Source organism: Podarcis raffonei, chromosome 5 (genome assembly GCF_027172205.1).
Source record: "Podarcis raffonei isolate rPodRaf1 chromosome 5, rPodRaf1.pri, whole genome shotgun sequence".
In the NCBI taxonomy this organism is placed as follows: domain Eukaryota; kingdom Metazoa; phylum Chordata; class Lepidosauria; order Squamata; family Lacertidae; genus Podarcis; species Podarcis raffonei.
In genome coordinates, this window is record NC_070606.1 from 57175427 (window position 1) to 57195056 (window position 19630).

General features: G+C 42.7%; 1 protein-coding gene and 1 long non-coding RNA gene across 3 annotated transcripts in view; one reads left to right on the forward strand and one right to left on the reverse strand.

The window, feature by feature from the left end:
- LOC128414279 (uncharacterized) overlaps nucleotides 1–19630 on the forward strand; it is a 137558-nt gene that overhangs the window by 41079 nt on the left and 76849 nt on the right. The window lies entirely within an intron of this gene.
- Nucleotides 1–19630, reverse strand: part of PDCD11 (programmed cell death 11) — a 28915-nt gene that overhangs the window by 900 nt on the left and 8385 nt on the right. For both annotated transcript variants that reach the window (XM_053389294.1, XM_053389296.1), the window contains exons 11-35: nucleotides 19409–19469; nucleotides 18518–18664; nucleotides 17071–17322; nucleotides 16451–16594; nucleotides 15408–15602; nucleotides 14650–14820; nucleotides 13567–13786; nucleotides 12883–13035; nucleotides 12469–12584; nucleotides 11155–11669; nucleotides 10589–10651; nucleotides 9339–9447; nucleotides 8918–9007; nucleotides 7860–7962; nucleotides 6308–6485; nucleotides 6012–6068; nucleotides 5092–5214; nucleotides 4655–4777; nucleotides 4153–4303; nucleotides 3518–3634; nucleotides 3280–3420; nucleotides 2640–2890; nucleotides 2209–2377; nucleotides 1643–1796; nucleotides 852–1017 (exon numbers count right to left, since the gene is read on the reverse strand). In XM_053389294.1, coding sequence (XP_053245269.1) covers nucleotides 852–1017; nucleotides 1643–1796; nucleotides 2209–2377; nucleotides 2640–2890; nucleotides 3280–3420; nucleotides 3518–3634; nucleotides 4153–4303; nucleotides 4655–4777; nucleotides 5092–5214; nucleotides 6012–6068; nucleotides 6308–6485; nucleotides 7860–7962; nucleotides 8918–9007; nucleotides 9339–9447; nucleotides 10589–10651; nucleotides 11155–11669; nucleotides 12469–12584; nucleotides 12883–13035; nucleotides 13567–13786; nucleotides 14650–14820; nucleotides 15408–15602; nucleotides 16451–16594; nucleotides 17071–17322; nucleotides 18518–18664; nucleotides 19409–19469 — 3969 coding nt within the window. The remainder of the gene's footprint in view (nucleotides 1–851; nucleotides 1018–1642; nucleotides 1797–2208; nucleotides 2378–2639; nucleotides 2891–3279; nucleotides 3421–3517; nucleotides 3635–4152; nucleotides 4304–4654; nucleotides 4778–5091; nucleotides 5215–6011; nucleotides 6069–6307; nucleotides 6486–7859; nucleotides 7963–8917; nucleotides 9008–9338; nucleotides 9448–10588; nucleotides 10652–11154; nucleotides 11670–12468; nucleotides 12585–12882; nucleotides 13036–13566; nucleotides 13787–14649; nucleotides 14821–15407; nucleotides 15603–16450; nucleotides 16595–17070; nucleotides 17323–18517; nucleotides 18665–19408; nucleotides 19470–19630) is intronic.

Genomic DNA, 19630 nt, shown 5'->3' on the forward strand with positions numbered 1-19630 from the left:
TCAGTTGCTCTTTACAAGCATGGCAGGGGACCTCCTAGCCTGAGAAGTGAGAAAATTTCTAGTCTAAGAGCAGCCTGGGGCTCAGTTCACATGTACCAGAAAACTATGGTTTTCTGCTAAGAGAACAAGCTAAGGCTCACCCACATAGTGGAGATCTATGAATTCCCATTACATGTAAACTCAGCTAGGATGTTATGACGCAAAACTGATTTACTAGAATTGGTAAGAGATGCAAATCCTTTGCTTCTTCTCTTGTTAGAGAGTAAGTAGTGTTGTGGCCTTTTAAGGGCTGTTTTGCTACTGAAAAGGGAAATAAATTTCTAGAAACTTGGAAGAGAGAGCAGAAAGGTATAATCAGTCAAGCTTCAAGGTCAGGCTCTCTGCAATTCCCATGACTGTTAACAAAAATCATACGGTGTTGCTCTGAAGCCACATGCCCCACACCCGTTTTCATACCAGCAGGTTCTTTAAATTTCTGTGCTATGGAACAATATTTTTTTTACCAGATTGCAATTAAAGTTTACATACATTTTGTGCCTTTTCTGAAAACTGGGAATCATGGCCTATGAGTATGAAGGTTCTCATGCTAGACTCTCAGCTTCCAGGCTGAGAGAAGGGAAAGTATTGAGAAAGAAAGCCAATAGGTTCCTCTAGTAAATAGCAGGCCTAATACAGGTTCTTAATGCTTACCATCCAGTCACTTCCTGCGGCACCTTTCAGAGTTGTAAATATTTGCTCACATGAAATCAAGCTTCCCAGCTTCCCTGGATTTAAGGCCTAGAAGCATCCCTTATGTTGTATTTCCTAGGAAGTTCAAAAGTACCAGCCCACTTTCCCATGCTAGTACTCACCGTACTTCCTTTTGGTTGCCATGTTTGATCATCATGTCTATGTACACTGACCAGATGTCTGTACGCTTTGGGTAGGTGCTCAGGGTATTCTCAAAAACGGTCTTGCCATACTCCAGATCACCAAACTGGAACTCCAGCTGCGCCAGCTTTGAGATCACATCCAGATCTGCAAAAGTGCATTTTAGAAGTGTTCTTCTGGCTAGTCGTCACTGCCTCTGCTTAGAGTTGAAGGATGCTGTAGTTTCTTTGGCAATAATATTAGCAAGGAATTGGGGTTCCATGCTACCAAATTCCCAGAGTAGGCAACAAAACTAAAATTATTAAACACCTGCCCCCGTTTCATAAAATGTGCATTGTTCATTGTGTTGGCAATTTTTTTATTGTTTGGGTTTGCTTCAGTGCATCGGGAGGGAAATAAATGAAATTATGCAATCAATGCAAAAGGATATCTTGCATTCAATCTAGGCTATGAAAATCCTGTCTAAATTTCTCAAGCCATTGGCAAAACTGCAGCATCCAGGAATATACAGTCCTTTATATTAACTTTGAAATCTCCCCAATCAGAACATGCTCCACCCCCCCCAATCCCTAACTGATTAACTTTGAAAAGTATTTTTTTTAAAGGAAAGTACCAATAAAATTATTGAAAGAGCATTTGCTAATAATGGCTATGGATATTTCTAGATTCACAGCACATGCTGCATTTCCTAGATATTACCTGTGTACTGCATAAATAACCAACATGATGCTTAGATGCTAATCATAGGAAAGAAGAGCAAAGTGGTTCTTACGTTCTTTGACTGGCAGGCACTTCAGTGCACGTGGGAGGAGCTTATGAGCTGCCTCCACCAAGCCTCTTTTCAGGAGAAAAGTGGCGTACTTCACCCACACAGACTTTTCTTGACGAAAGCGCTTCAGCATTGTGTTGTACAAGTCATCAGCTTGCTGAAAATAAAAATCAGAGAAGAGAGGATCGTTCAAACCATGGAAACACACTTTGAATCCTGTGGTTCTCCCTTGCCTTTGTATGCTATTCACAACTGTATGCAATCTTGGAGTACAGAACCCAACTCATGGGCCCCAGAGAATATTATGCAGCCAACAAGCTAGAGAAAGAGGCAATGTGGTGGTACTGCTTAGATGAAAAAGAGGAATGTAGGGAATCAGCCTGATGCTTGTCCAAAATGGAGGAAAAATCCACAGACTGATAAATCCACAGGGTAGATGGAAGTGCAGGATCCAGGTGGATCAACCAAGGTGGGCTCTTCCCAAGAACAGAATGAACAAGCAATTTCCCTGCCAGACTCAGTGAGCAGAAGTGATCTTTCTCTCGGCAACACTGTAAACCCAGCCTCACCTTATATTTCTCAGAGCCACTGTAGATGTCTGCCAGCTGCTGGAAGACCTTCAGAGGCTCGTTGTACTGGATGGCTCTTTCGAAGACTTTCATTAGCGCTTCCTCGGTACCGTACATGTTCTCCAGGTTCAGCAGCGCAACCCACACATTCAGCTTCTCTTGCTCCTCTCTGAAAGAAAGAGGCACCACAAATAACCACCCTACCTACACATGGCTCAATGCTCGCCTTTTGCTCAACAAATCCTCCTGGAAGAGAAAGCAGGAGATCTGACTGGACAACGTCTGTGAAGGGAGGGGAGAGAAAGTAACAGAACTGTCCACTTTGTTCTGCAGCTGCCCCTCCCACGAGATAAAGCCAAGCTAAGCATGCATGGGCAATAGCAGCTCATCAACTAAAAGCTAAAAATGGATGATAAGGGGAAGCAGTTCACCTAAAGGAGATGGTTTTGAGTGCCCTTTCTGCCACAGCTCTTGCTTTCTCTATCTCCGTAGCCTGAAGGTGAAAAGCCATGTACTGCAACCAGAGGATGGAGCTGTCTGGGTTGCCAAGGAGCAATCGGTCAAAGTCGTCGGCTGTCTGAGGTTGCCGGCTGGGATCCATCAGGGCAGCTTCAAGTTTGGAGAGTTCCTTCTCTGCCTTCTGCTTCTCGAGCTCTTTTTTCTTCTTTGTCTGCTTCTTGGTCTGAAACAGAAGGCCAAGGCAAGAGAGGAAGGCAATTAGTTGAAAAGGATAGAGAGTTTTGCGAGTAGGGGCATGGCTCAAAATTCAGCTGCATATACAAAAACATTCTTTTCAGATCAACACATCTAGAGAAAAGGAACTATACACGGATAGTCTCTATAGACATAGGTATATATAAATAAGTGATCAATGAATCCCAGATGCAAGCCTAAAACACAAAAGGCCTTTTGCACAAATTAATTCCTGACATAGAGCTAAGCTAATTTTAGAAGCAAAACACTGCCTTTGTACTTTCTAGGCCAGCAAGATAGTACTTCTCTTAAGAGGCCTAAGTAAACAGGATTGCATACCAAGCACTATGCAAAGCAAAATACATTGAGATACACTACCGTGGACTCTGTAACATCATCGTCTTCTTCTTCGCTGTCAGAGCTTTGCTCCCTCTGGTTCAACATGGTCGTATCCAGCACACTTAAGCCTTCTTCCCATGTAAAGCTGGCTGAAACCTGCAGCCTTGGAACTTTCTTTTCCTGTAGAAAACACAATCAAGAAAAAAGCCTCTATTTAGAAACACACACAGCAAGCATCCCACACAAAGCACGAACAATGCTCCAGACAGTTTTTTACCTTAGATTTTGGTGCACACTTCTTCTCTTCTCCCTCCTCTTCTTCCCGATAGTAGACCTCAACACCACTATCATCATCTTCAGGGCAACGAGTTTTCTTCTTTCGTGCTTTAACCTCCTAAAAAAAGTTCAGGTAGAGCAGCTTTTTTTAAAAAAAATAAAAATTAACAAACTTTTTTTGTGTGTAGTTTGTTTGCATCGTTGGATAAAGGTAAAGGTAAAGGTACCCCTGCCCGTACGGACCAGTCTTGACAGACTCTAGGGTTGTGCGCTCATCTCACTCTAGAGGCCGGGAGCCAGCGCGGTCCGCAGACACTTCCAGGTCACGTGGCCAGCGTGACAAGCTGCATCTGGCGAGCCAGCGCAGCCCACGGAAACACCATTTACCTTCCCGCTTGGTAAGCAGTCCCTATTTATCTACTTGCACCCAGGGGTGCTTTCGAACTGCTAGGTTGGCAGGCGCTGGGACCGAACGACAGGAGCGCACCCCGCCGCGGGGATTCGAACCGCCGACCATGCGATTGGCAAATCCTAGGTGCTGAGGTTTTACCCACAGCGCCACCTACAGCTCCCGCATCATTGGATAATTGTTCACAACAACAGTGGGGTTAAAAACCCCTTTTCCAGGATAAATACCTGCTCACTTTCAGAGTTTCCCCTTTTTCGCTTTCTCGGCTGTGTGTCCTTTTCACCAACTGGCAGTTCCAGGGACTCTGGGATAATGCTTGGCTTCCCAGTGTCTTCAGGAAGGAGAGAGAGCTCTGCAAGGTTCTTTTCTTTATTTATACTGCAGAATGAGTAAAAGAGAAGGGGCAGAAAGAAAGGGGCAGGAGAGATAAGGAACTGCTATAAACATTAAATCTACACAGTAGTTTCTAAATAGTAACACAGGCTTTAACATTATTCAACTTGTTGAGCATTACACCAGCCCTCTATGGTAGTCATTATAATTTCCATTTTATAAGATAGTGAGCAGAGGAAAATACAGACATGCTTTCCCAAAGCCACCTGTTAGCCCACAGCTATTGTGATACCTGAGCTCTGGTCTCTGTTGTCCTGTGAACCATACTGTCCTCATGTGTCTCTGCAATATTTTCCACCCCAGATTCACCCATCTATTAGGAAACATCACACCTACCTGATAACCTTGGCAGTAAGAAACTGGCCGGCATGTATGTATTTTGCACACAATGAATGATCCGAGATGAAGAGAGGAGAGATAAGTTGTGGTGGGATTTGACCCACAACAGAGTCAGACAGCCTGCCAAGGGGGGAAAAATATAGTGACATATAGTAACACAGGTTTATTTTGCTCCTATTGCAGACCAGCTTTATTTCTTAAAAGAAAAATGTATTTAAGGTATAAGTGAAATGGTGGACAACCCCCCCCCCCATTGATTAAAATTTATTCAGATTGTTCAGGGTTAGGTAAAGTTGCTCTAAGATGGAACAATTGGCCATTCCTGACTTCTAGAACTATAGGCTCCAAACTGCTCTACAATTTATTTAGACACCATTCCAACAAACATTCACAACATGGAATTCGCTTTTTTATGGTCAGCAAGGGAAACTTACCCAAAGAAGATGCCCGATGGAGTGATGGATTTGACATAGCCTCTGACAAGCTGACCATTCTGAAGATCATCGAGGGATGTGATTTCAGGGTCTTCCACTTTACAACGGCTCTTGGGATTTATCCTATAACAAAAATGGAGAAGTAGTGAAATGCCCTATTTCTGGATAGGCTTCTTTATTAGAAAGGACACTTCTGGTGACTGCAAAGCGGAAAATCCTGACAATATAGTAAAAAAAATCCCCTTATCCATAGTACAGAAACTATTGCAACATATGCAAGGGCTTTGAAATGCTGGCAACTTCTATCTCCACTTTGTTAATAAAGAAAAGTAGAGCTCTAGCTGCCCTCGAAAAGCTTACAGTTTAGAAAGCAATGAACGAAGTAGAAGTCCTAGTAGGATTTCTTTACTTCCCCTGTTCTTAAGGCGCTGGACACAAAAAAGTCAAGAACAAACAAGAAACCACAGTATCCTAAAAAAAAATCAAGAACTCAAAAACAGCAAGCAACTTTAGTAAAGGAATCAAAGGACACATACCGTATTTTTTGCACCATAACACTCACTTTTTTCCTCCTAGAAAGTAAGGGGAAATTTCTGTGCGTGTTATGGAGGAAATGCCTACGGGTGGCATGCCTACGGATTTTCCTCCTCTAAAAACTATGTGCGTGTTATGGTCGGGTGCGTGTTATAGAGCGAAAAATACGGTATTTATCTACTTTGCAGAATCCATTGTAAATGCAACAAAATTTTGTAGTTGCACTTTAGGCCCAAATGTTAGATTCCCTCTTCCTATGTCCCAAATAGCAGGGCAGTTTATGCTAATTTTGAAAACCTGTGCAATAGGATATAGAGTATTTTCTATTATTATCATTATTATTATTTAATCTTCTTCCCATCTAAATTTAGGGAGTAGATTCTTACCTGGATTGTCGAAGGGACACTTCCATTTTTTTACCTTCACTGGAAAGGATACAGCACCTGTATGCAGGAAAAAGAAAACATGGAACTTCTGCACATTTCGAAAAGACCCTCTCCACAGAAAATATTGGGATTAAGTTAGTTATGTGATAACTGTTCTTGGTCATGGGCTTCATGAGGGCATTAAGGATCTAAGAGAACTAATGAAGCTCAGGACCAGAAAGGATTTAGGCTTAAATGACTGTCAGATAAAATTCCCTCAGCTTGTCTACAGACATGATTTTGCGTAAGACTCTTACCTGACAATTTTCCCAATGCTGAACATTTCTAGTGGCTGCTCAGCATATGAATCACTCAGGTGGAAAAGGCTGACTTTCCCCTTCCTTTCAAAAGGAAGCTGAACATTCAGGCCAACATGCGGAATCACCTTGCTCACATAGCCTAGCGTGATGGTTCCTTTCTCCAGAGAGTAAACTCCTGTTCAGGGGTGAGGAGGTTCAAACAGATCAAGTCAGATATTATAATACCACACTCCCCTATGGCCTACTTATACAGTGGTACCTCAGGTTAAGAACTTAATTCGTTCTGGAGGTCCGTTTTAACCTGAAACTGTTCTTAACCTGAAGCACCACTTTAGCTAATAGGGCCTCCTGCTGCCACTGCACGATTTCTATTCTCATCCTGAAGCAAAGTTCTTAACCCGAGGTATTATTTCTGGGTTAGAAGAGTCTGTAACCTGAAGCGTCTGTAACCTGAGGTACCACTGTACAGTTAAAGGTTGTCAGGCTGGATCCTGAACCCCAAAGTGCATCTACGATCAATTCCCACATATGGAGGACCTAATCCAGTCCCTAGTACAAATTGCACCAGGAACTTTACTGGCACACAGGGAAGGACTATATTTGATTTCTAGTAGTAACAAGGAAATATACTCTCCCTGCCTTGCACATAAACACTGACAAAAACACTATCTTTCAAACTTTGTCAGAACCACAACAGGAGAGACAAAAACAGAACAAAAAGAGCAGCCCTGTCAGATCAGATAAAAGCCTCTATCTAGTCCAGTATCCCTTTTCCCACAGTGGTGAGCCAGCTGCCTAAGGGAAGCTTGCAAGCAGGATATGAATACAACATTCTCTTGCTTGTTTCTCCCAGCAGCTGGGAACTGGAGGAATACTGTCTCCAGCGCTGGAGGTAGCTCACAACCAACATGGGAAGGGTTGTAGTTCAGTGGTAGAGAACAAGTGCTTTGCACGCAGATGGTCTCAGGTTCAAGTTCTGGCATCATTAGGTACAGCTGCCTGAAACCCTGGAGAGCCACTGCCAGTCCGTGTAGACGATGCTGAGCTAAATGGACCGTTGGTCTGACTTGGTATAAAGGCAAGTCCTATGACCAGCAGCCACTGCTCAGCATTTGGTTGCTGTGCCTCTTTGATGATGTAAACAAGCCCCTACTACTAAAGGCATCATCATCAAGAGCTACAAAATGATTACTCATCCATTCACTTTGACTGACATACAGCCTGGCCCCGCTTTCGGCATCCATATTAGCATGGCCTTCCCTATTTATTACAATGCCACAGAGGCATTTACATGCATACAATGTGGATATGAACATGAGGCTGTGTGTGTGTGAGAGAGAGACAACACTGGAGTAAATGGAAAGCCTTTTTATGCTCAAGAATTCCATGACACATCTGAAGCTTTTCACATACAAGGAACTACAGGATCAGAGTTATTGTGAGCCTATGGAATTGGGTTTATAAGCCTCTGATGACTAGATGGAGAGCGACCGTCATTGACCGTCTCTTTCTGGGATCTTAATGTTGTGGCGCTCTCTTCTCATCATACCTGTAAGTGACAGATGGAGCTTAGTTTCAGTGACATCAGAGCCGGTCACAGTCGCAGCCAAAGCTTGTCCACTTCTGAAGTGTTTCCCTGCGTGTTTTAAGACCTGTTGGGAGAGAATGACCTGATCATTACCATCATCCAACCATTTATTTGTGCCTGTGAAGAATTCCCCATAGTGGTGATGCATGGGCGGGGGGGGGGGGGGGACTGGGCTAGTGTTTAGCTCTTCGTAAAAACCATTTTGAAATAGTTAAGGTTTCAAATTGTGTACATATTTGGGAAATGCCCTGAGAGAGACCAGAACATTTCCTACACCTTTCCAGTGAAAATCTGAACAAAAAAAGCCTTGCGCTCCTCTTATCCTGAAAGAAGCAACCCTTGCTGTGACTGCTATTGACTATGTAAACAGGCTTTGATATGGCGGTAGATAGGGACGCGGGTGGCGCTGTGGGTAAAACCTCAGTGCCTAGGACTTGCTGATTGTATGGTCAGAGGTTCGAATCCCCGCAGCGGGGTGAGCTCCCGTCGTTCGGTCCCAGCTCCTGCCCACCTAGCAGTTCGAAAGCACCCTTAAGTGCAAGTAGATAAATAGGTACCGCTTTATAGCGGGAAGGTAAATGGCGTTTCCGTGTGCTGCGCTGGTGCTGGCTCGCCAGCTGCAGCTTTGTCACGCTGGCCACGTGACCCGGAAGTGTCTCCGGACAGCGCCGGCTCACGGCCTCTTAAGCGAGATGGGCGCGCAACCCTAGAGTCGGACACGACTGGCCCATACGGGCAGGGGTACCTTTACCTTTACGGCTGTAGAATTCTTGAAGCTTAACTTGGAGAAAAAATAACAATCCCAAGGATAGAGGTTATGTCATAATAAATTTGTTAGCCTTTTAAAAAATGCTATAAGACTTTGTTTGACTAACATGGCTATGTCTCTGGTAATAGCCAGGACAATACACTTATAACATTTTAATGCTTCTGTTTCTTTACTGCAGATTTTCATGTTATTGAGCATAGCTTCCTGCATAGAAGAGTCCTGTGCCCTTCATTCCTTGGCAATTACTTACCGTGGGTCGAAGGGAAAGTAGCAGCTGTTGAACTCTCCCTCTAATGTTAGGGGTGACCTCCACCTCCAGCCATTTATTTGCAGCAGCATACTAAGAATAGAAGCAAAAAGGAGAAAATAAAAAACTCTTCACTAGAAAAGACAGAGTCCAGTTTTTACCATGCATTCTCTGGTAATAGGTCCTATAAATTATTCCAGAATTTCCACATCAACCTCCCCAACCCATGTGAAACAAGAGCTTATGGACACACATACAACCACACATTTTGGACACTATACCCCATCGGGAAATTGCATCAACCCATAGTATTCGGAAGCATGTCATGCTTCCCAAATCTAGAGTGAAGACTGGCCCAACTTTTTAAAATGAAGGGGGAGGGAAAACCCTTGCTACACAAAGGTAGAAAAGTTTTAGGCCTCACCTTCTTAACAAAGCATGTCACCGTCTGCCCAGGCTTAAAGGGTTTCAGTATTTCTTCCGGATTGCCATCTTCTGGACCCAGGGCAGTTTTGCTTTCTCCAGACAGCTCACTGATTGTAAGTGAAGATTTATTTATTTATATTTATTTATTGAATTTATATACCGCCCTATACCCGGGGGTCCCAGGGCGGTTCACAGAATAAAATCAAGATATAAAATCACAAAATACATAATAAAAATAAAAACAACAGCCCAATAGCACCCACCCACCCCAGTTATGCCCTTAACTTCTTTGCTTTGACATGTCAATATTTTTCTTATCCCTGATCAAAGTATCTCCTATCCATGCTCATGTAGAACACAGGACTCCCAATTTTAGGTTGGCAATCAAAAGCAAGGGACATAGTACACAAGACACATACCAGGATGTGTATTACAGGACTGGTAAATTCTCAACAAGGATGCCGGAGATCTACAGACATTTCCCATGATTAAGAATGAATTGGCTCTGAGTAAAAGAGTTCACAGAACATGTTTTTGCATGTCTCCTACTGCAGCTCAATGAACTCCCACCCCAAGGAAATTGCTTGTGGGCATTGGAGGGCCCTTGGGAACGGTGTGGGATATGGCTGGGGGGCTGAAGATAGAGAGGGGAAAGTGGTGGGAACTGTCTACTATCTTATCTGGAAAAAAGAGGAGCAACTTAAAATTAAAGCCATCATTCTACAATAGCTTGATCACCAGACATGTTCTAGGTAGTCTCTATAGATTCATGTATACTTAGAGGGAGAACAGCTTGAGATCCACTCCCTGCTCCCTTCCAATATTTCTAGGTCCAAGCATTTGCCAACCAATCCAAGATTTCCTATCTGTAAAACTCCAGGCTGCCTCCCCTCAATGTATACTACAATCCTAGCACCCACCAAGAACTTCTCTTGTCTTCAAGATCTGAATGTTTTATTCGGCTTTTAATTTGTTGGGAGCCACCCAGAGTGGCTGGGGAAACCCAGCTGGATGGGTGGGGTATATTATTATTAAATAATAATGCCAGAATCATTAAAATTAAGCAAATTGGGTCACTTGGGTCTAACATATTTGTGCATTATGTTCCAAGATGCAGAATTTTATGTAGAGAACCCCTACTCTGTCACTGACTAACATTCAGACCAGGAGACACTTGGATAGGTGTATCTGTTAGCATTTAACATGTTGTAAAACCTCATCAAACAAAGTATCTAAAGGCTATCTTACCTTGGTCGGATGCTGAGCTCTGGGCAGGTACGGGTAAAATGGGGATGGGTGATGGGCAAATACCTAAAAATTAAGAGCAGATTAGCACATCATCTGTACTCCAGTTGTAAGTGGCCCTTCAGCATTTGATAGTTTTTCAAAGTTCCTTCTTTATCTGCTCTAGGGGGGAAAATAATCACTCTCTGAGCATGCAGGACTAAAACTGGAAGGGGTCTTTTCCACACAAAAGTGAGTGTTTCCTTAATTTGCATAAGTCCTGCTTTTAGAGTGAGGAGGAGGAGAAAACCCACTCTGGGTAACCTCTCTCCAACAGAGAATTGCAAGTTGCCTCCTTGTCAGCTGTAGATGGAAATGGGTCTATATCCAGGTAGGAAGAGAGACAAGTGACTATGCTTTAATTGCCTGACTTGGACTGAAAACTAGTAACAGGGCAATAAATGCATGAGGACAACACTTGCACTTAGGACATAGATCTGGAAAGTTCTGTGCCTGCTAGAACATTGAACTAAAATTTGGTAATTGGCTAAAACTTAGAAAAGGCACTCAGAAGCTTGGGGGGATCTTACCTGTGATTTTTAATGTCTTTGCCCCCAATCACCCGAGCAGTCAACTGCTGCCCAACTCTTAGCACTGATGTTGGAAAGGTGCCTATGGAAACTTTATCCAGGATCTGGGATGCATGAATGGAGCCGATCAGCTGATCATTAATTGCCACTAGGACATGAGTAGGCTTGATTGACTTGACAGTTCCTTTGACCACATCTCCCAAGCACAGCGAGTGATTCACAATGGCCGAGGTTTCCCCAAGTGTTTCAGATTCACGCCGTGACCTGATTACAGCCTTTCTCTTCTTCTGATCTTGAACAGCAAGTAAGAGCCCACAGTCACCTGGCTGGAGAGTTTTCAGAACCACTAGGACCGACTGTCCCACTTTCAGTTTTTCAGAATCAAAGCGGAAAGTGTCATTGAAGTGGGAAGCCACAGGTATGGCAACCAGCTGACCATTTCCTACCAATGAAACAACTGCATGCTCTGTAGCCACATGCTGCACAATGGCTTGGTGCTGAGAGTTCTGTTTTAACTGGAAAACACAGAAATAACATCCAGAGAAAGTCACTCACTCACACACACACAAAACCTGGTACAGACTTCAGCAGTCATTTTGGCCCAAGGCTTAACGGTTATTTAAAAGCACTCCTGACTGATGTTTTACCCTCATCAGAAAAACTCCAGTAATGCACTTTCCAGGGTTTTGCCAGGAAAGACTAGGAAATTCTCAGCACACAACCTTTTTTTGTTTTTAGGCCCCAGCTGAATTCCTAGGCAAAAGCAGAAAATGCCAACACTCCCTGGGGTTTTCTCAGAAGTGTGCCTAACAAGTGACCAGTTTTTCCTAAGGATCAAATAATATTGAAGAAATTGCAGCTTAAACCCAGTTATTCCTTCTAGGACACAGGAAGGGAAAGCTGCTCCCTCCTCCTCATTATGGCCCCTTCACATCTGAATATAAGCTAACCAATTGTTTTGGTCCCAAGGACTGCATTCACCTTTGCCCAGTCCTCCAGGGGTCATGTGCAAGTGGTAATCAAGGCTATACACCACTCTTGTACACACAGGATGCACACAGATATCTCTCCTCCCCACACTGTGTCTACTTTGACTTTCTCTTTGCTGCTGCTGGAGGCAGAAAAATTTGACTAGGAAGCTAAAACAGCTCTCTGGAGGGTGGGTCAACCACCCCTGGACTAGTTATTCCATTGAATTCTCTTCATACATTGCTCACTTCTATGGTATTCTATGAACCTCTCTTCTGTGACTCTGTTATTAACCAGCTACACAGGTTAGTATCCAGCATAAAAGCCAATTCAGGCTAATCATACCTTCTTAGGTTTGGGGGACAGCAACTCCTCTCTAAGCGACACATAGACCTTTGATTCTAGGGAATCAATGCAGAGAACCACAGCTCTTGTTTTTTCACCCTGGACAATGTTTTTGCCTTTAAAAACAAACAAACATGCACCATAAGATTATTGCTTGATATAACTGAGGCAAAATGAAGCAACTGCATTTCAGTACTTCAGTAAGAGACATTATTTATTTACATTACATCACTGATAGCTGAGTCAGGAGAAAAACCAAGAATTCACTCAGGTCTCAGACACACTTCTGCTGCTCACTGTTCAAAAAGACTCCACTCTTTGCAATCAATTATTTGTTTCCAACCCAAAGAGCAAAATAGTATATCAGGACAAAGTAGATAAGGGGGGGGGGAGAGACCACAAAGTATGTCCTACCTCCAAGGTGACTATGAGTAGCCATTATAGTCAAGTCAGAAACAGAGGTGCTATCAAATAGTGCTGAACCATCAGTGTTGACTTTGCGAGCCGTCAGCATCAGCTTCTGCCCAGGTTTTAATTCACAGACCTTTTGAACCACATCGACATCATCTGAGGATAAAGAAAGAACTAAGTCCCATTTGCAGCATGATGTTTCATCGCTGAACTATAGAAAGTCAGAGTAAGTATAAGAAGGATTAACTATTAAAAATGAGTAAATTCCCTTATTTTGAGGAATTATGCTCTGGTGCCTGAAAGTAACTTTCTTGCTGTATCTTTAAGTCAATATGAAAATGGAAGGGGGGAAATGGGGTCTTTTAAGCTCATAGCAAATGAGCCAGTCACCCAGAAACAGAAACAGTCAAAGAAATGTAATCTTTCTCCAACTGCAAGTTAAGCAAAACCCACTTGGCAATCACATATAGCAGAAAACCACCCCGAGTGACTAGATGTTTTACCTGAAACTGAATCTTTAAATAAAAGTTTGAAAAGTTCCTAGGCCTCCTGATTTCAGACAAAATGTTGAGAAAAGGTGTTCCCAGCTTGTTCCCCAAACCAGGATGCTCACATGCATCCACTATGTGTATGCAGCCAACACAAGGTTTCCCATGGGCCATCTTTTATCATCATGACAGCCTTTACCTCTTCCACTCCTGATACTCTTGATCTCCTGCAGCTCCTTAAAGTATTTGTGCAGCAAACAGAAGCTCTCAGAAATAGAATCCTCAGAGGAGCACTCAGACACCTTCAGGGACAGCAGGATGCGTTGCTTCTCCTCGTCAATGCTGGTCACTTTGGCAACTACAGTCTGACCTACCACATAGTGGTCTTTGGTGTCTGTCACAAACTTGTCACTCATTGCCTATAGCAATTAGGAGATAAGAACCAATTAATACTGTTCCATAAGAGTGCCTTTGCAAGAGAGCCATCAACACCACCTGCCTCAAGACTTCCAGAAAGGAAGGAATGCAATCAAAACAGTTCCAAACAAGAAACCTGTTACCTAGGCTGAGTTAGAGACAGCTCTATTAGCTACTTCATGCTAGCAGTCTAATTAACATTTCATCGCTAGATTGTTTGCCTTCCTAAGTAAAGACTAAAGGTTGCATTTTCAGCTAGCTGAAGATTTTTGGATAACGTTCAATGTGTTTTAAAAGTTGAATTTGTTCTATAAACATCTATTCTTTGACAGTCAACTGATGCTCATAAATTGGGAATTGTGCCATGTACTACTGCTCTTTGGGGAATGCAACAAGTGTACATATGGATCAGCACAAGTGCTTGAATGCTCTTTGGGGGCATGGCTATGGATGGTTGCGCCCGAAGTGGTTTAGTCATGCTGGCCACATGACATGGAAAGCTGTCTAAGGACCAATGCCGGCTCCCTCGGTCTGAAGCGAGATGAGCGCTGTACCCCAAAATCACCTTTGACTGGACTTAATCATCCAGGGGTCCTTTACCTTTACCTATGGATGGGGGCCATCTTGAGTGCCTGCATTTCAAAACATACCACTAGGAAACAGCTTCTCTCACACCACTTGCAAGCAGGAAATTCCTATGTATTATTTTGTGCCCTTACTCCCAAACCCATCTAGAGAACTCCTCTCAGCAGGAATTTTTATCCTTGAGTAGTGCAGCATAAGAGATTATTTCAACTAGAAAGCACCTCTTCCTCAACATCTGCAAATAAACCTATTTTAGCAGGGACAATGCAACATGCCTTACCGACTTGGGTGCCAGCCCTGTCAGACCATATGGAAACTCCACAAACACACCATAAGGCATGACGTTTCTCACAAAGCCAGTCAGCAGCAATCCAGGCTGGATGTCTGAAAAGCTCTTCACCACCCGTTCCTCCTCAATTGCTGAAATCACCGATGGCTTTCTGCTCAGGGTCTAAACAATGGGTCAAGGAATACATTTGGGGAGGAGAAGCGTACTGGTAGTTTGGTTTTATTTGGCAGCCACAAAACAAGCATTTCACCAAAGCCTATTAACATAGAGCGGGAGGTGGGCAGACTGTTATAACACAGGGGACGTAGCACATAATTGTGCAAAAAAGTAAGATCATGTTGCAACCAACCAACTGCCTGATTCCATTCAGATTCTGCAGAGGAAAAAGAAAACGTTCTATCAGCAACAAGATTCCACTGGATCCCAATTCGCAGGCAGCCATTTTTTAAAAAAAAAACTGAAGAAAGCAAAGGGAATGATTGCTTCATCCAAAAACCAAGGTGGTGAAGATACTAAAGGCTACAAAAACCTTTGCTCACTTCTACTCTCCCTCCATCTAAAAAATCTTCTAAGACAATTTCTTCCCTTCAGACTGCACAGACATAGAGAGGTAAAACTGACACACACAGAATCTTTGAATGTCACTTCTCTGGGAGACAATATATGCAATGCAATGCAAGTTAATGCTGTTGTACAACATAAAATGGCTATATGATTTTACCAAGCTTGGCTGGACTTTACAAGGATACAACATGACCTCCCTTGTCATGGAGGCATAACACTCTATGGAGACTATCATCTGCTTTAAGGCAGGACCACCACAACTTGCTATTGGACACATAGTCAGAGAGATGATTTGTGGAAAGGTAGGCGAAAACATTGTCCGGCAAGATCGTAACTTCAAGGCCATCTTCTTTTTTCCTCAGAATTTTTACATCAACAATCTGAGCAAGAGAAAAAAGGCAACGCTTTTTTAATACGTGGAAGACCGCCTAAAATGCAATATTCCCAGGATAACAAGGTTTCTCAAAATGCAAGCAACTTAAAAGATAAAAGAAAGAAATCATCTCAACAATCAAAGTTAAAGTCTAGGAGCATTTCTTATTTTTTGGAATAACTTTTATTGGGTTTTATAAACAAGGATCATAGGAATAATAATCAATACAAATAAATAAACCAGTTCTTATTTGAATATAACAAAAATAGCATAATAAATCTGCAGTAATATCTACAACAAATAGTTCATTATTAGTGATCATTGCATAAGTTCTTGGTTTGTGAATTTCTTTTTTAAAAGGAGGTGGGGAACAGGATAGAATATAGTTGACAGATAACATTCATCATCGCATCGCTAAATGCCTAATCAGCTGCCCTTCTGGTTGTGCTTAGATTAAGTAAGTGCAATAGTCATTTTTTCTTAGATTATCAATGAAACAATATAAAGTGTTGGTATACTGATGAACACGGGAGGGGAGTTCAAAGTGAAGATAATAATTTATGTTTAAATTTAAATCTAGACCAACCAGATCGAGCATTTATTCTGATGTGCAGAACACTTCAAGTTAGAATAAATGGTTTAAATCCAACAGAAATGCTCCATGTTTGCATGAAGTAGTACTATAATTGGGACCCCATAGCACAGTGCTTCTTAAGATATATGATCTGATAATCTGATCATTTTGTATGAAATAAAACCCAAGTTAGAAATATCATAAATTCCTGTCTTTGCTCCTAGCATCCTCAGGGGAATGTCAACAGGGAAAGGGAAGGGACATCTTTTAGAATAAATTACCCGTCCGGTTTCGTATGTTATTTCTCGCTTCTTTGAAGTCTTTTTTTCTCCACCATCCTCAGCTTGTGCTTCATTTGTCAGCTTGAATGACAGCAGCAGTCTCTCCTGCTCAGGCTCACATTTTAAGACAATCACTTTGACCACCTGATTTGCAAAACAAAAGAATCTTCATATTGCAGGCATGTTCACTTTCACACTTCAAAAACAGGACCACCTGCATGTGTCCCTGAACATCCCTCTACTGCATCCTATCTGGGTCCTAACCCATTTCCCTCCACTTTAGCTGGATAAAACGTGGAAGTTCTGTAACTTTCCACTGGCTTTATGCCTCTCTCTGTGTTAAAGTAACAAATGTAAGTCATTTTACTAGTAGTTCAAAAACTTTTATTTAAATGTTTTTCAAGAGAGGAAGAGAGACCACTGCTATGTCCTACTACATAAGCATATCAAGGGTCTTGCGAATTCAGTAACAATAATCTGCAGTTCATGTTCTATCACTAAACAAATGTATGTGCATTAAAGATGTTATGCAAATCTGTTGTGTAAATGTGTACAGCTATTAGCAACTTAAAAATTTATATCAAGGACAATCAGACGTTTTACTTTTACCCTGCTTTTACCTGGCCTGCATAAAATGTTTCTTGAGGAACAATTGAAGGTGCCCCGCCGAGCTCATTTTTGGGGACAAGGCCCTTTATGTCGTTGTAGAATTTCACAATGCAGCCAAACTCCCTAGCACATGCAACAAAACCATGGGTGATCAAGCCTGGCTTTGCATCTTCATAACTGGAAAGGGCAGGGAGTTGGGAATTGACAAGTGTTCTCTTAAGCGTCAGAAGAAGTTTCCTTGCTTCAGGATTGCAGGAAAGCACCTGGAGGAGAAGAAGAAACTGGAATTATGTATGCCAACTGGCAGGAAACTGCAATTGAACCAAAATGAAGGAACGTCCAAAATGTCAGCTTGGAACTCACGGGATCAGTCCTAATACAACTGGCACAACCCATCAGCTTAGAAAAATAAAGGCTACGAAAGTTTAGGAGGTAGCTGTCAGAGACAGAGCTCATCCTGTAACAGGACCTGAATAACACTTCTTTAACTATTCAAAATAGGCATAGGGAATCTCTGATCTGCAAGCTAAATAGGCCACTGCATGGGTCCTAATGTGGCTGACAATGTCATTTCCCCAGGCACACCCACCTGCCCAACACTTGATGTCAGATGATATCAGGTGTGGGACAGGTAAAGACATATTTGTAAAGGAGCAATTCAGAGACTTAAAGTGTGCTCTCAGCTGTTCCTAGGCAAGCAGGGCTTGCATTTGGCACCTTTAAAATACCAAGGGGAGCCAATCCCTTCTAAAGTTAGCAGCAATCATCTGATTGGTGCTGACTTCAAGCCCTGCTGGAAGAAGTTGCACTCAGAAGTTGCCTACCAAAAGCAGGACTTGCAGTCTGTGCTAAAGTCAAGGACATCAGTGCTGAAGTCAGTGCAAAGGAAGAAAGGATTGTAATTTTAGACTCTTAAAGGTCCTACTGTAGGATCCTCTCTTTAATTGGTAATGTTTATTACTTCACTTTGTTAAATATGTAGCAAGCCAGCTTGACTGCACTGGGGGCCTCTCCTGCTCATTTTGCTGAGTGGGGCCCCAGAATTCTGCCACAAACTCCTGCCTGGACGGAAACACTGTCTACATCTCATCCTGTGCGGCTGTAATCCTACACCCCTGCCAGCATGTCCCACCGAACTCAGCGAGCCTGACTTCTGAGTAGGTAAAATAGAAATATTAGAAATTATGAATACATGTCATTGTCCCCATTTTAGATTTACTACAACTCTGAATAAGCTAGGTTGAGAGATAGTAACTGATCCAAGGATTACATAGTAAACACAATGGCTAAGAGGGATTCTGAACCTAGGTTTTGCACATCCAACCTAATGTTACCCACAGAACCACAGCAGCTCTCATTATAAAGGCAGATTATTGCATGGAGAAAGCGCCCTTGGTCTCTCCTTGCTAGAGAAATCGATAAAGCAGGGCAAAGCGGTCCCTTACAGAGAGTTCTTACCCGACACCGGACAGTGCTTCCCACACTGTATTTCTTCTCTGGCTGTTTCAGAAGCACATCTGCCAGATGCAGTCGGGGAACCAGGCCCTTGATGTGCTCAGTCACCTTTACTTGCATGCCAAAGGGCTTCAGAGCCAACACCGTGCCCTAAAGTCCAAAAGAATGAGGGATCAGAAAGCAAGAAAAACTAGTACAGAAAGAGAAGATGCCCTCCATCTAACTTTGAGGTAGTGAATGTGGGGCATTCCAAATGTTTGACTCCAACTCCCATCAGCCTCAGCCAGCATGACAAACAGTCAGAAGTGATGGGAGCTGCAGTCCAACAACTCCTTTTGGGAGGAAGGTTGGGATATAAATTGGGCAGCCATCTTGAGGGCACCGCATTGGCTACCCCAGTACCCAAGTGTCCCTATCCCCTCAGCTGCTACTACAGCATTACTTAAAAACCATCTTGAAGGGAAGAGAGATCTAGCTTTCAATAATTACATTTCCCCTTGAAGCTCATGTTTATTGTTTTATCATACAGTTTAATTGATGCTCATTATTTAAATCTTTTTATGTAGACTGCCTGGCAAGGTTTGCCTAAAAATCAGCATATAAGTATCTAAACATAGCATGATTACACAGACTAAAAGATAGGCAAATCCACTGCACGTAACTTTGTGGAATGTAGCAGAAACCAGACTGATTTCTGTACAACTAATGCAACGGCTTTGCTAGGCTACAGTGAAATTAATAGTGTTCCATTAATGTCACACAGCAGGATTTAGGTTCAAAGATGCATTAAGCACACAAGTTAGAAGGACAAAATTGGACCAAAGCCCTCGCCTCAGGTTTGTTCAGCAAGATAAACAAGATTCCAAGGACATTTTTTTCTCTCCTTGAACTTACTTCCACCACCTGTCCAGGATGAATATCATGGTATCTCAGGAATGGAGCCTCAATAATGTGTCTGCAAACAAAAAGAAGGGAAGTGAAAATTGATCTGTGTGGTGGAAGAGAAACAGATGAAAGAGTAAAGAGAACTGATTCTCCCCCACCTCCAATTCTTCCTCCTGCCCTTCTAAACAGGTCACCAAGTGAGCTTCATGGCCAAGTGGAGATATGAACCCT